The 16,597-nt window shown below is 34.7% G+C and overlaps 2 protein-coding genes across 4 annotated transcripts in view; both read left to right on the top strand.

Annotated features, from left to right (window-relative positions):
• Zwilch (zwilch kinetochore protein) overlaps positions 1-11,354 on the top strand; it is a 55,694-nt gene extending 44,340 nt beyond the window's left edge. For 2 of the 3 annotated variants that reach the window (XM_067275248.1, XM_067275246.1), the window contains 3 exons: positions 2,104-2,202; positions 9,493-9,614; positions 11,172-11,354. In XM_067275248.1, the coding sequence (XP_067131349.1) occupies positions 2,104-2,202; positions 9,493-9,614; positions 11,172-11,251 (301 nt within the window). In that variant the 3' untranslated portion in view covers positions 11,252-11,354. The remainder of the gene's footprint in view (positions 1-2,103; positions 2,203-9,492; positions 9,615-11,171) is intronic. The other variant, XM_067275247.1, reaches the window with a different exon arrangement.
• Positions 11,355-11,463: 109 nt separating this feature from the next.
• Positions 11,464-15,839, top strand: LOC136979331 (transmembrane protease serine 9-like). Its single transcript, XM_067275278.1, has 11 exons — positions 11,464-12,092; positions 12,169-12,257; positions 12,628-12,734; positions 12,812-13,083; positions 13,167-13,318; positions 13,399-13,561; positions 14,342-14,550; positions 14,788-14,894; positions 15,002-15,276; positions 15,342-15,490; positions 15,556-15,839. Exons 1-11 carry the CDS (start codon positions 12,035-12,037, stop codon positions 15,718-15,720), a joined length of 1,746 nt encoding a protein of 581 aa, XP_067131379.1. The 5' UTR covers positions 11,464-12,034; the 3' UTR covers positions 15,721-15,839.
• Positions 15,840-16,597: the final 758 nt, after the last annotated feature.

Below are 16,597 nucleotides of genomic sequence, written 5' to 3'. Positions count from 1 at the left end.
AAGTCTTCCTACTAACAGCCACTTGTCACTAACTTCTACACTTAGCTATTCCTGGTGGCACCCAATTATTGGTGTTCGCTACACTCGGGTTTTCTTTTAGATCCTTCGGGGGACTGTAGCCTTGCAGCCTAAAAACTGTATGCCAACATCAACATAGAGGGTACTATAGCCATATGTATGCCGTTCAGAGGGATCCTACTTTCTGTACTGTCTATCTCCTCTTCCTCCCTTTCCCTTACCCTCTTTCTGCTGGCTAAACATTTTGTGTACGGCCAATGTCTTTCTTTTATGTATGTATGTACCTAATTCCATGTTTTTGTATGGAATCCCATACACTCCCACTTTTTCTTCTTTATCAATGTTGTCCTTGTCATTCCTTAATATCTTATACAGATTAGGAGCTCTCTTGAAATGGGAGGAAGCAGTCAGACTGAGAGAGCACAAATGCAATGTCAGTAAGGGATCCAGTCCCACAATATTATCTCAGATGGCACAGACTGAGGGCTCCGTAGTAAAATGGGAGAAAGCGGATATTGCTAAGTCTGTGCACTCCCCGACTTTGGCGATGAGTGGAGAAAAGATTGAAATTTATAAGAGCAAGCTGCAGGATACATGCATTAATGCAAGGGATGCTGAAGGGTTAGCATCTGCATGGAAGTACTTAATTAAAAAGTTTTTTGAGAGCTCATAATTTATGCCTTGATTTTTTGTTTATGCATTTTTGCATTTTTCCGTATATTTTATGCGATATTATTATATAATGTTATAATTGTTTGTTGTTTAACGTGTATTTATATAGATATATATATAGTTTGTTATAATGATTTTTTATTTTTATACACGTATATACATATTTTGTTATAATTCTTCCATTAATTTTGTATTTGAATTTGTTCCATTGTATTTGTATTCAAATTTATATATTTTAGAACATTTATTTTACTCATTTAATTTGAGGATGGTCAATGGATTTGCTGAAAACGTTAGTTGCATTTTTTAATAAATTTCTCAGCAACTTTAGGTGTTGTGGTGCGGAAGCCATCTATATATTAGTTTTGTATTATCTTTATACTTGGCTATAATTAGCTCTTCTATAAACTTGACGACAATTTTGGCAAGATCACAAAATTAAAAAGTTAGAAAAATTTAAGCAATATAGAAAGTGTTTATTTATATAATAAATTAAATCTTATAAAAATTGTAATTAACAATATAACTGATCTATGTATACAGCAGTTTTCCTACACTTGGTATTTCTGACCTTTGGGTTGCGCTATTCAATTTACTGCAATCCTAGATTGCATGGCTATTTGAAAGGAATAAGCTGGGGGAAAGGGGGTTCAAGTGTTTGCAGTTTTTGTCCAAAAAAGTTTTTGTATTTGTGTTAATTAGTTCTGTATATATTAAGTTGGTTAATTTTTAAACTGTTATCATCATATATTGCATTTCTTTTGTAATGATATACAGTATAGTTTTGTATTTTAAAAAAAGTTTTATGTTCCATGCCTATGTGCATAGAGCAAATTGAAAATATATTCTATTTTTTGAATTGTGTTCAAAGTCCACAGTACCTGAGGATGATGGTTATATACTGTTGCAAGTGCTTGTATTTTGTTCTTAGTAATTAAATTCTTCTTCTGATAACACCAATAGACAGCTTGTTCATTTTCATTTATTTATGACTGTGATAACGTGCCAAATGCTTGAAATGGGTGCTTAGGTGGAAATGGAGAAAGTAAGAAGAAAAGGAATAAAATAAGTTCAAAAAAACAATAGAAAAAGTTTGAATTTGAATAGAATGGAATGAATAGATACTGCACCATAATTATACATTTACTTATATAAGAATAGAATGAGTTTGGTAGTAAAATAGAACAAGAAGAATTTTAAATTGTTGCATTGGTAGAAAGACTTTTGTACATAGAAATCCCCAGAAGATAGTGCTATCAGGTTCTTATATGAAAACTGAAGATATGATTAAATAATGCAAACTAATTAAACAGTAAAGTGAATAATTAGTAAGTTTTTTTTAATGTTCACTTTAAGATTTAATGTTAATAAAAATGTATTTTGTTAATGACACTTATTTTTTATATAATTAAGGGAGGCTTTAAATTACTATCAAAATAAAGAAGCTGCTGATATTGAACACACATTCTCCTTTCCCATAATGTTTGTGAATGCCAAGAAACTTATTGAAAGGTAATTTCAGTTGGATTGAAAAAAAACTTAATTATATTAAAAATTAATACAATTTTTGTTTCTTTTATTATTTCAATGAAAGCTGAAAAATCTTACAAATACATAAGAGCATTAAAAAGCATTTCATGTTTATAATTTTCTGAGACTTAATTGATAACATTCAAATCTTTAATATCTTACTAAAATTATATCAAGCATTTTGTATTGTAAGATTTGTAATAACATAGTCTTGCCAGACTAGTTATCATGGATCACTATAAAATATATTTTTGATGCATGGAGACCTTTGTATAATTTAACTTGTGATTTTTATATAATTTAAATACTTTGATACAAGTTTATTAGAATTATTTTAATTTAGATATTAGATTATAATTTCTACTTCTGTAATTAGATTAATTTATTGCAATATAATTTAATTTATAATGAATTTTGTAAAGTTCAATATAAATGGAATTAAAGCTCCAAATCAATAAATTAATTACATCAAACAGAAAACAAATGGATAATTTATTAAAAAATATAATGATTGCTATTTATACAAAACAATTTTAAAACAAATGAACTATTGAATAAACTGCTTTAGAGGTTTAAAATGGACAGAAAACATTTTATTACAGTGATAGTTTTAAGAGGAAATATACATGGCAAAAGATATAACCTGTTTAAAGATAAAAGTGAATCTATTTTTATGGAGTTTTCACCCAAACATTTGCTCACAAGCCATATATTGGCTCTCTAATTCAATTTTTGTATTCTCTTATTGATTTACTATAATCAGTTTTTAATACAAACAACTATGGTTAGCAATAGGTTTTTGTTTGCATTATATGGCATGAAAGTATGACAACAATGAAATAGCATTGTGAGAATTAAATTTACAACTTCCTAAGATTTCTCCAATACACACACTTTAATCAGAGCTAAATTTATTAAAAAGTTTGAATCTTTTGTATTACTATATCTGTTTTTAGAACTATTAAACTAAATCAGTTTAAAAGAGAATATTTCAAATTCATTTTTATAACTTTAATTTTAGTTTTTGGTAATCTACTGTTGTAATCATACTAAGAGAGATTTTGAGACAGTTGATTTGGCACTAAAGCTAGTACGAAGGCTATTTTTTAAATAAGGTTCGTTTTTTAATAAGAAGAAATATACTGTAAATATCGTTAAAATATATTTTTTTTCATATTCTACATACTTTTATCTACTTTTCTACATAATTTCCATTTTGTTTAAACATTTGTCATACCGCTCAACAATTTTTTGAATTCCGACTTCAAAGAAATCTGCCGCCTGTGAAGAAGCCCAATCCATGACTGCAGTTTTCACTTCTTTGTCGTTGAAATGTTGACCACCAAGGAACTCCTTTAAGTATTGAAACAAGTGAAAATTACTGGGTGCAAGTCTGGACTGTGTGGATGATCGTATCAAATCAAAACGATAAAGCACTGTTTAATCTTTTTGTTTTGTGATCGTCAGAAAGCAGTCTTGGAACGCTCCGAGAAAACAATTTTCGATAGTTCAGTTTCTCCGAAAAAATGGTATACAAAACTGATCTTGAAATCTGTGGAAATTCAATTGATAACATTGAAATCGTGAATTGTCGGTCCTCTCGAATTTTGTTATCCACATCACGAATCAAATCTTCAGAAATCAGAGAAGGTCGGCCAAGGCTTGGCTCATCGTGCACATTAACTTGCCCATTCTTGAACATTCTTACCCATTTTTGAACTTTCACTCATAGCATTATCACTGTAAACTTCACAAATCTGACGGTGAATTTCCGCTGCTGCCAAGTTTCTGGCATTCAAGAATCGAATAACAGATCGTATCTCACAGTCGGCGGGAGACTCAATTTTCTTAAACATTTTAAACTTCTACAGCTCAGCATACAGACAGACGACATGGCTGCAAATGGCGTCAAAACACGCGCCAAGCTTGCTCGGAGCAGAAGCGTATGCATACTGTCGTGATTGCGCATTATTCTCACTTTTATTCACAAACGGACCTTATTTAAAAAATAGCCCTCGTAATATACCTATGTTTGTTGTGGTGACAGTCAGGGCAGTACCAAACAGTTTTGGTGCCTCATATCTTGTGCCTGATTCAACGTTACTTGCAAAACAGTTCTATAAGCTTTTGCTTCTATGTACTTATTTTGGAGCACCTAGTCAGTGCCTGGGGCATGTGCCCCTTGTCCACCTAGTTATGCCTCTGGTGATAATTTATAATGTCTAATATGGGGATCCTGTCATGGGAGGATGTGCAACATGCAATTCCTAATAGAATCATTTTGACTTCATATAATGTTTTGATCAGTACTGGTTTTGATTAATTTTAAGGTAATGTTTTTATCAAAATCAGTGCCAATCAAAATGGTTCTATTAAGGTTGCATGCTGTGTGCCCTCCTGTGATGGCACTCCTATATTAGATGATATATGCCATGTGTCACCACTGATTCATTGCATAACAATTTTAAGAATTATGCAAATATAGACTGATTAGTATTTGTTAAACACAGATGAAGAATGGTTTTAAATGACAAAGAGACATTTTGAATGTCAGAGAAGTCTAAAGTTTGTTGTTTCTTAATTTATATATTACCCATGTATAAAAATGCAGATAGATGTGAATATCTACGATATTGAAATAACTTCTATTGGATGAACAAGGGACTGAGTAGTAAACATTGGTAAAGTTGATTATATACTGAACAATCATTGTATTAGGAGCACCATCTCAGAAGTGGTAAAAGGATGTCCTCTAACTGCCACATCAGAATTCACTGTAGTCATGATGTACTGACCTGTCATTTGCATAGTAGAAGACAGTAGTTGCCATCATGGGGAGATTGAACATGGACAGAACATTGGGATCTGGAGGGAGGGTGCCAATATTTCTGAAACAACTGTGCTTGTTGGTTTTTCTTGTGCCACAGTGTCCACAAGCAGATTGATTATACATAAACATCCACCAGAATATCATACAGTAGCCAACCACTTGTGATTGATCCCAGAGATGCGCATTGCTTGTCAAGACTGGTATCTGAACAAAGATATTCCACAGTGGACAAGGCAGATGTGTTTAAACAATGACCATGTGATGTACAGTACTTTGCATGTACTGGGATTCAATAGTCTTTGACCTGCATGGTGTCTCTGACGAACACGAGTCATTGCAAACAACACCTCGTATGAGTGAGGAAAAGGCATTGATGGACCTTGGACATGTGGAAGAAGGTTGTTGGGAGTGAGGAGTCCCATTTCATGCTGAACCATGTCGATGTGATGGCCAGGTCCAAACCTGGCATAAACAGCATGAAGCTGCATCTCTGGTTTCACAGTTGGAGTTTCACAAGCTCGTGATGGCAGTATCAAGATCTGGGGGGGTGTTTTCTTGGCAAGGCCTAGGGCCATTGGTTGTTATTCCACAATCTTTGAATGGTGAATGATACAGGAACTTGTTAAGTGATCATTTGCACTTGTATCTCTAAACTATATTTTCTTACAAAAGGAAATATAGTTTTTCCTTTTGTAAGGAAATATAGTTGGGCCCATATTGTGAAATATTTCCTTACAATGCCATGTTTTAATGTGATAATGCACTGTGACATTGGATGAGGCTTACTTGGAAATGATTGGAGGAACACAACAATGAATTCTACATACTTCCTTGGCCCAAACTCATTAGACTGCAGCCCTGTTGAACATGTTTGGGATTTGCTGGAATCTATGATCACTCACTCCTCTGTGAAATGTGCACCAACTGACAAACTTGCTCAAGCAGGCATGGGTCCTGTTAAGAATAGAGGGTGTTTGGCATCTGATAGAGTCAATGCCTTGCATTTGCAAGCCATGCATTTCATCCAAAAAGGTGGACCAACCCATTATTAGGCAGGTGTTCGTAATGTAGTAATTGTTCAGTTAGAGAAGAAGATATTACAGTAGTATGAAATGAAGTAATATCTTAGGGAGAAACTAATCTTTAAAGACTCAGATCTTAGAGAAATTAAAAGCAGCCAGTTTTTGCATATGATCGCCCAATTTATAACCATCTGTGTCTGTTTTTTTTTTTTAACTGCCTTATGGGCATTAAGAGAATCTTTTTAGCAAACTCATTATGGGTTTGGCTAGGCCCCCAATAAGGTAGCTGAATAGTGAGGGACAGAATCTGAAATATCTGGACGGACCATTACCAAAAATTTCTGGGAATTTTCTGTAAGGATTTGATTCTGGATCCCCAGACCTGTAGGCTGCTACCTTAACTGCTTGGCCATCTGGCCATCAACATTTGTACTTACGATGGCCAAAACTGACATATAGAAAAAGTTAGTTTTGATTGCAAACAATTGGTTACATCAACTAATGGCATGATATAATAATTAAATATAATAATGAAATGGACAGTAAACACATTGTATACACAGGGTTCCTACACACCTGGAAAATCAGGGATTTTCATTAGTGTTCGGGAAAAAGCTAGGAAATTTGTCTGCTTAGCTGCCTTGTTGATTTCACTTATGGAATATGGCTGACCAAATGTAGCCATAACCATCTGCAGGTGGCAAGAAGTAATGCTGCAACATTTATTATGAATACAGCAGAATCAATTTTTTATAGAAACATTTTTAGTATTAGAGGACAACACTAGATGTACAAATCCGTGTTTTATGAAATTTTTGTGTCTTATGTGCACAACTACTTTTCTTATCTGATATCATCAAAGCCATCTTCCAAAAACACTGAAAATTTTTCTGGGGTGCTTAGTGCTGAACCTTGCACAATCGTGTATAATGAATTAATTTTCATTTTATGCATTAATAAGTCTTACTTATTGTTCTATTGTATTGTAAGAATATATTTTAAAATCACTCAAAATCAGAACTTTAAATCACATCAAATTGTTTAATTTTTTTTAAAGTTTTGTTTTAATGTTTTGACAGTTAATACAAAGGTTTACTTTTACTGACAGTTGCAGGTCACTTTTAAAATTAACATTAATTAATTGTTTATGTGAAGAATTATTATAAAATGCAACACTGATGAGAGCATTGCGAAACTGGGATCAAACAGTCCCTATCTCTGCCATATAATATACTGTCAGATCAATTAGGATTTTTAAATTTTAAACATTTTGAGATTTTAAAAATGCTTTGTCGTGAATTTGAGAGAATAATTGAAATACTCTTGATAATGTAACATCAATTAAAATTTTTCCAAAATATTTTACCCTTTCCTTCCTCCCACAATTATGGTTTACACTCTCAATTGGAGATAAGGTGTCAATGAATTGATTTTAAAAAATGAGGAAAAAAAGTGCAAAAATTGATAAATAATACCACTTAATTACAAATATTTATCATTTTTTATTCTAATAATTTTTATTGTGTAACAAAACAAATTTATAATCTCTTTCCAGTATATTAAAATTTTTATAAAATTTATTAAGATATAAATTTATACCTTAGTAACAGACTATAGAATTCATTAATTTCCTGCACTTTGATACATAGTTTAATAGACATAAAGTTGGGTAACAAGTATCACTGATTTTGGCAAATTTAGGGCTTAAAAACTATCAACATTGATCATACCTGTAGTAATACTGTAGTATGTTATAGTTTTGAATATCAACTAGGTAGCCTGATCATTTTTTACATTGGAAAAAATGCTTTATTTGAAAATTTTTAAATTTAATTTTTTGTTTAAATTATGCTGCTGTTTAAAAACAGTTGCCCTTTTTGTTGAAAAATTGGTTTTAAAATTACATGTTTTTAAGTTAAGAATTCATCTTTTTTAAACACAGTATGGTACTGTTTGTATATCAGAGAATACTCTTTGTTGATTTTATGCTTCCTTGTGTTTACTAGATTCACATACAAATAATAATGATAAATAAAACAGCTCATGTTTTGTTTGTAAATTGCTTATTTTTTCATTACATTGAAGTTGTGGATTCTATCAAACATTTTTCTATAGGATGCATGTACTATACTTTTTGCACAGTCTTTGGAATGTATCAATTGTGCAAAAAGAGGGCTAGACATACTTGATGTTCACAGTAAGTAAAATGCTGTTTTATTATGTCAATATTCCACATTGTAAGAAATGGTGAGGGTCAGGGAATTTAGACAAAGTTGGCCAGGGAATTCAAAACAAAAATTTGAATAGGAACCCTGTATACATCAATTATTGATGTATTCATGTTTAACTAAAATGTGGGTTTGCATCATTAGTGGCTAAAAAGTGAGAATGAAACATACTTTCTGTAGAACTTAGTCTGAGATTATCATCCTAACTTTGGTTTTATAACAAGGTTAAAGGACAACAACCATAATAATAATAACAATATGACAAGTATAAGAGTACAATAAGTATAAATAATAACAACATTGCTAATACAAATTACAATATGAATAAAATCAAATCCTCAAAAAGATTTGCATTACTCTATTGATCAAACCGTTGACACAAAAACCTTTAAAATGCAGCCTTCTCTATATTAGCAATTTAAAAAGTTTCAGAACAAATGTTGTTATAGAAATCAGAATCATTCAATTCTTCTGTTCTTGACGAAAGCCATTCAAACTGACCGAAAATGTTCAAAAATTTGAATAAAAAAAGGCTGCATTTTAAAGCTTTTTGTGTTTAGGTTTGATTATTAGTTAAGTGCAGTTAGAGAAGAATTACTCTATTGGTATGATTTTTGATTCCTTTGAACATAGTCCACTTCCTGTATGTGTCCTTGAAATGACTTCTCAATTTGACTCACAAAAAGTCCTTGAATGAAACTGATATGTTGAGGATTACCACCTATATTAGAATGTCTGCATATTTGCATATTAGATATATCATATTTTTTTATAATGTTTATTTGAAAATATTTTTGTAGGTTGAGCAATTATTCAGTTCTCTGATTTCAGGATTGAATTATATACTGTATTAATTTTGTTAATATTTTAAAACTATCTCATATATGTTTTTTTCCTAAGAAATCACATTCTTTGCACTGAAAAATTGTAATGTAAAGAACATGTGCTTAGAATTATATTGTTAATTTTATAAAATTAATTTAAATGAATTTTAAGAAATATTTTTCTAACACATTTTAATCAAATTCTGTGAGCTGTGAAGGACAGTACAGTGATTCAGAAACGTCCGAGTGTTAATAAAATTCTGTTATGATATAATACAGAAAAAATCATATTCATTTATTTTTTTAAATTTATATTTAATTTGTGCGCTTACATTTGATATACAAAAATTTGACTTTTTAATATTTAGTTTGAGACCAACTGAATGGCAGATATCTTTGAAGACAAATACGGATTCGTATGTTTCACATATGGTATATTTATTCTGTGTTCAGCCCCCTGTGTGTTATGGCCATGTACAGAAGATTTCGGGTAAGTATCAAATTTTTGGATTTAGTTTTTGTTGTATTATGAAAAAAAATTTCACATGAAGTGTTTGGAAAAGAATGTCTCCTTGCATTTATCTGGCACAGTACGCAAGGTGGGGAAACACTAGATGCCTCACATGTCATTTATTATTTCTTCACTTTCAGATTCAGGTGGTTGTGTAGTGCATCTTGGTATGCTAATTAAAATAGATGAATCTATTTTGACTGTTAGAAAGACTGAAACACCAAACGGTTAGAGTTTGAATGACAAGAAAAAGATTTTTATTGCAATTCTACAAGATTCTGTTGACATAAGTTCTGTATGTTGATTGGGTTAAGAAATCAAGAAATAGTGACGTAGACTCGGACACAAACAACCGGCAAAGTAATGTAATCCCTGTTACTACAATTTTTAAGTTTAACACAAAATTTCAACCAGATTATTTGAGACACATAAATATTGAGATTCATAGGGAACTTTGGTATATATTGCTAGTGGCAATGAAATTCTTGACACTAAAATTCTTGGATTATAAAATCTACAGTAGAGCTGCTACTTTAGTGGCCTGAAATTTGCTGTTCTTTTACATTCTTTTACAAACATTAAAATAAATAATGATTCTTGTAAGGTGTAGAAATGTTGATAGGCATAGTTTTTTAATATATATATATATATATATATATATATATATATATAATTTATTTATAATTGTTAGTGCGATTATTTTAAATGTTAGCAAGTAGTCATCTCTCTCGTTTTTAATGTAGTAAGAACAAGCCAAGATAAGAATAAGACATTTAATTTTATAAGATGTACTGTCGGACAGTCCCATGGGATTAAGATGTATTTAAAATTATAAACACTGGATATGCACTTGTACCAGGAATTGAATTTTCACCTATGGTGGTTCTTTTATGAAAGCGGGTACAAATTACTTGGCACCGGAGAGGGGTTGAGAATTTGTCAACTCGAGATGCACATGTAGATGAGAAAATTGAATTATAAATTGTGCATGGTTAAACCATTGAATGTTTGTTTGCTGTAGGGAATACTATACCTGACATAGAGGATTATAAAGTTAAACTAATAAGAATACAGCTACCCTATTTAAGGAAATGACAAGAAAGTGATTTTTACACGCATTTCGATAATTACGGTAATTCTCTTGAACAAAAAATAAATATTTGTAGAAAATTAATCCTTGAAATTTGAATGTTTTATTGTTTGTTACACTTCTAAGACAATTTTAAATTCAATCCACCAAAAAAATATTCTTCAGTTGTAGAATATAGAAAATTGAAGTTGTGTAGTTTTTTTTTTTTCAACTAGTAAGAATTTACTTAAGTCGAATAAGTACTGGTATGCAAAGTTATTAACAGCTAAAATATTTTGCCTATTTATGGGAATGGAAAAACAAGTTATTTTTAGAACATAAGCTAGGAAAAAATATAGAAAAAAGTACCTATAATATATGCAAATCGTTTTATTATTAATATATATACACATAGAAAAAAATGAAAATTTTTTCCTAACTAGTTTTTTCTTATTGATCTCTGACAGAATTCATTCCGACCACAAATGATACTTACTACTGCATCACCGGGCGTCTTGTTCAAGATCAAGTCCTTAAACAGGAATAAAAATGCATGTATCATCAATTACTTGCATCTTTTTTGTTATCTAGTTGGAAGATTAACCTTTTTTAAAATACTATCCTGTAAATAAATTTTGATATGTAATTTATTTTTGGTGTGTTTTTATTGTCACTTCTTTTTGAGATCATTGGTTCGTATCTCCACACTTCTATGTGATGAGTTTCGTGTGTTTTAAGTGCCAGCGCGTTTGCGATTTTAAGACGTGTAAGCAGTTAGTTAAAAAAAAAAAAAACGGTAAAGAACAACAGTAGCGATGTTTATCGCAGAAAGTGCAAAAAGGATAAACTAGAGCAGAATTTAAATACGAAAATTCCGTATTCTGCTTGACGAATGTATTCTACTTTTTCGAGGTCGTCATTCGTCCAAGGTCAATGGGTCGTTGCACTAACTTTGCATATAGCTACCTTAACCCTATCACTGGCTTCTGTAACAACCTTGAAGACGGGACGATGATAGTAATAAAATACTACACGAAACAACTAAGAGGAAATTCTAAAAATAACCTAACTAAAAAAACTACACACTTTGGGAGCGTTATAACATTTTAGCACGCTATTTACCATCGGTAATTCTTTAATATATATTAATCGTTAATTTGGTGGTGATGTAGAAACAAGCCTCAAACATCTTTTAAAGAACCACCTGTTAACTTAGAAGCCAATAAGGTCGATTGCCTTATTGACGTCAGACGACCTACCCCACTCCAGATTCTTATAATGATGCCAAATTGTTGTTTATCATCATAAGCGAAAGTGAAGATCTTCCGAAATGATCATCTGGTTCCTTTTGCCCATATGCTTGGGGATTTCGGCCGTTTCGACCGAACGTAAGTGTTTTTTGATATCTTTAGTTTGACATTCGCCGATATTTATATTTTTTGGTCTTATCGTTATTTGTCACAGAATGTGGAGTGAATATGTACGATAACGAACCTCAATTGGAACGTGTTGTTGGAGGACGATTAGCCGTTAGAGGAGAATTTCCGTGGCAAGTAAGTGAGAAAGTTTGGCTAGCCATGCTTCAAATTATTTTTAGTGGATTGTGTATTGCATTTAACCAACCAGAACAGCCTTTAATGGTTTTAATTATTCGGTTTAAACCTGCTTTTAACCGTTTTAATTCTTGCAATTAAAAGAAATCTGCGTATCAAATCTTGTTTTTTGAAAGTTTCATCTCGTTTTTTGCGAACTCGAAGTTAATTTAGGCAGTTTGAGAGTCGAAACCACATTTATACGCCTCTTAACCCCTGCAGAAATTCATTTATATGCCGTCGCATCGAACGTCTTTTTGATTTCTGAAGTTAAAAAAAAAAAGTTTTTACGAAAACCGTGTTTGACAAAAGAACATTTATTTTACAACAGGTTTCCTTGCAACTGAATCATCCGCATCACGGAAAAATTCCACATTGGTGCGGTGGTGTAATCGTAGATAAGCAATGGGTATTAACTGCAGCGCACTGCGTGATCAAGTAGGTGAATTCCTTAATTAAACACTCGAAGAAATTCCCAGAATCGAGTTATTCTACAATTTACTTTTTTTTTACAGTCCTCTATTCGTCTTGGTGCATCCGCAGTTTTGGAAGGTCAGAGTGGGAGAACATAATTTGAAACAATACGAAAATAGCGAGAAGACTGTAGACGTATCTCACGTTTATTATTATCCCTGGTATCAAGGATACAATAACGATTTGGCCTTGTTTCGACTCAAAGAACCGTTAGAATTCAACAATTACGTAAAACCTATATGTCTAGCAGACAAAGTCACGCAGTTTTCGGGAATGAAGTGTTTCGCTTCTGGCTGGGGCAAAACCGATTATCGTAAGTGCTCGAAGGTCGAAAATTTGACCGGTTCCACGCGGGGTTTTCGAACTCATTCGTGTCGTTATACTTATAATCCGCAGATTCCAAAGCGTCGGACGTCTTGAGGACCGTAGAAATCAAGGTTTTCAATAACCGAGTGTGCGATGCGGCTTACAGAGAGAAGTTCAAAATTCCCATTAAGCAGTTCCACGTCTGTGCCGGAGAGGTGGTGGGGGGCAAAGGAACGTGCATGGTAGGTTTTTTTTGCTAGTCGGATTTGTCTTTGTGTCCAACTTCGGCTACGTTTGAATTCTCGTTACGCGTGTCTTTCAGGGCGATTCCGGAGGACCGTTAGCCTGTATGAAGTCCGGAAAGTGGCAGTTACTCGGTCTTACTTCCTTCGGATCCGGATGCGCCAAACCCGGTTTTCCAGACGTTTACACGCGCGTTCCCGAGTTTATTCAGTGGATCAAAGAAAAAATGGCTCTGCATCCTTGAATATACATACACACGTCTTCGGACATTGGGGATTTTGTGTGGAAAATTTGTGTACGGAATGGATGTTTCTGTGTAGTTCTCCGGTGGAGTTTTTCAAACAAAAATAAAGATTCGGAATTTTTGCAGTTTTTAAGGCTCTGAATATGTATAAATACGCGCGTTCTGTCCACAAAACTAAGATTGTCGATCACAACGTGTCTTTATATCCTGGAAAACATCGACGCTCGCGATATTCAGTACTCTTGATACGGAAGGTATTTTTGTACGCATTCAGTTAGGTCTTATAAACGAAAAATGAGCCCATCTTTGCTGCATTTTGTTTTTCAAAGTTTTTTCGCAGAACATAATTTAGACCTGCGCTAAAATCAAAAAGAAAAATTAAATTCTCCCCGATTTTAAAACTGAATTTCGAGAATTGCTTCTCGTTACTCCTCGTCTGAATTTTAATGCGCGAATTAAGATGGGCTCATTCTTTACAAAGGGTGCAGCCGTTGTCAGAAATGGCTCGTTTGTTATCGTTACGGCATCGCCGGTTCGTGGTAAAATACGACGACCTTTGGGGGGCATTGTTAAGTTACGTTGCGTCATAAAAAAAGAATTTAAATGATTTTGGGCGTCGGAATATTGTGAAACGTTAAAAGTTTTGATCTTAGACATTCGCATTTTTTTTCTACATTAAAATCAGGTTTGAATAATGAGGGAGGTAGTTAAGATATAAAGAGCAACACACCCGCTGGTTCCTCACTGTCCTTCACCATGACAAGACTACAATTTCTAGTTTTCCTTTGGATTTTTTGTTTGGCCGGTTGCCAAGGTGAGTGCACCGTTTACTGGTCTTGGTCGAATTTACATTTCCTAAGGTTACGTCTAATTAATTCTATTTCTGTTTGTTTAGAATGCGGAGTGAATAAATATAAAGGGCCGAACGTGTTCACTTCGAGAATCGTCGGTGGGAGATCTGCCAGTCGAGGTGAAATACCTTGGCAGGTGAGTTTTTGAGTCGAAAAGTTAACAAACAAAAGATGAATAAATAAAAATGAATGCGCAATTACGCAGATACGTAAATTAATTTCCAGCGCCTAACTAATAAAACGTGCTAGAGCCTTAAAGCGTTTTCGATTTTAGAGGCAAAAGATGTAGAAATCTCCGTCGCGCTCCACCGGGACAGTAAGTTTTGTGGTTACTTAAAATGCTTTATCTAATGCTTAACGTATGCATCGATAGGTTTCGCTCATGCTAAACCACCCTTTAATCGGACCCATCGATCATTTCTGCGGAGGAGTTATCCTGAATCGGTATTGGATTCTGACCACGGCCCATTGTTTTCTGAGGTAAGCAGTTTTCGTCCGACGTCACTTGGCAGTATACAGTTTTTTATACGACTAACGTATAAATACGTCCGTTAAGGTGGCCGCGACTTACCAGTACTTATTTTTAGTTACAGTTACATAGCCGTGCAGCCGTCTTACTGGACGGTAAGATTAGGAGAACACGACCTGCGGAAAGTAGACCCCAACGAAAAATGGTATAAGGTAGCTTCCATTCACTATCACAAAAATTATATTCTGTCGCAAGCAAACGATATCGCGCTGATAAAATTAAAAGACCCGGTGCAGACGAACGAAGACGTCGGGCCCGTTTGCCTGGCGGTTCCTTCGAAAGACTATAAAAACGAGAGCTGTTTCGCTTCGGGATGGGGAAAAATCGACAAAAGTAAGTGAAATAGGTTTTTGTGCGGTGGGGTAAAACGCCCGGTTTCTAAATTTCGTTGGTTTTAGCTCTGGACCGTTCGGACGTTTTGAAGGTGGTCCAAGTTAACATTTACTCCAACGAGTTTTGCGACAAACAATACAGGGCTCTGGGAATACCCATCCTGAGCTCTCATCTATGCGCCGGGAACATTAAAGGAAAGGAAGGAACCTGTCAGGTAAGGCTTTTCGTTGTAACTCTTCCCATCGACACCGAGAATCTTACAGTTTTTATTCCCCAAAGGGAGATTCCGGAGGACCTTTGTCCTGTTTCGTGGACGGTAGATGGCACCTGATCGGCATCACTTCGTTCGGAAAAGGATGCGCGGAAGTGGATTACCCCGGAGTCTACACTCGCGTAGCGTCGTACGCCTCTTGGATGCAGCAAATCATGAGCGCTTTTGCTTGATTCCGAAACCTCTACCTATTTATACTAGCCGAGGGGTTCCGACCACCCCAGGCTACGTCCCATCAAGTCGCACCGCCGAATTCTACCTATTTAGAAGAATAAAAAGTGTTTTCTACGTCGTTGGCTCGTCCCTTATTTGTTTTTCCATCCGCTTATTCTATCGTCTCCCGCCGAATTTTCGTTCGGTTCGATGGGCCGCCACGGTATAATTTTTCCCATGCACTTTTACGCATCGCACGGGCCGAACGGCACGCGAATCCGGAATCCCGGAGAAAGGGGCAGAGAGACGGCGCGAAAACGAGAATTGGTGGCGTAGTCTAGGGAGCGACACCCGGTCTTTTTGGCGGTGGCTTTTCGTAGCTGCTGGAAATATCCTCGGCTCTTTCCGGTGGTCTAGGTGTCCGGCCACGTGGGCACTAACCACCGCGGCCGGAGCCTTTAGAAAACCAAGGCTTCCAAAATGACGAAAGCGGTTACCGAATTGCGTGGTCGGTAAATGCGTAATCCGGATTTCCGGCCGTTGAGCAAGTTCGAAACCAGGTGGACGCGCGAAAAAGCGCAAATTAGCCATAAATCCCCGACGGTTACGTCTTACGGCGCCACTAAAAATGCCCGCTAATAACAGTGAAAGCGGAACTGTCGGTAACAGAAAAGACGTAGCACCTAATTACGTCGGGTCTTCCTCGGGAACTATTAGATTACGCCATGTAAAGACGCCCAACTTACGCGGATCACCGAGCATTTATTCCTTTGCACGGCGTAACCACACGCTTTCGCTTGTTAAAGCGGGGCATTTTCCAAACAATACTTTCGGGCGGAACTAGGTGCCTGGAAGCCGAGCGGGGTATTTTTATCCACGAATGTGCTACCGGGCACA

Source organism: Centruroides vittatus, unplaced genomic scaffold, assembly GCF_030686945.1.
Source record: "Centruroides vittatus isolate TY-2023 unplaced genomic scaffold, ASM3068694v2 contig_602, whole genome shotgun sequence".
NCBI classification, from domain to species: Eukaryota; Metazoa; Arthropoda; class Arachnida; order Scorpiones; family Buthidae; genus Centruroides; species Centruroides vittatus.
This window is presented reverse-complemented; position numbering and strand designations above follow the sequence as displayed.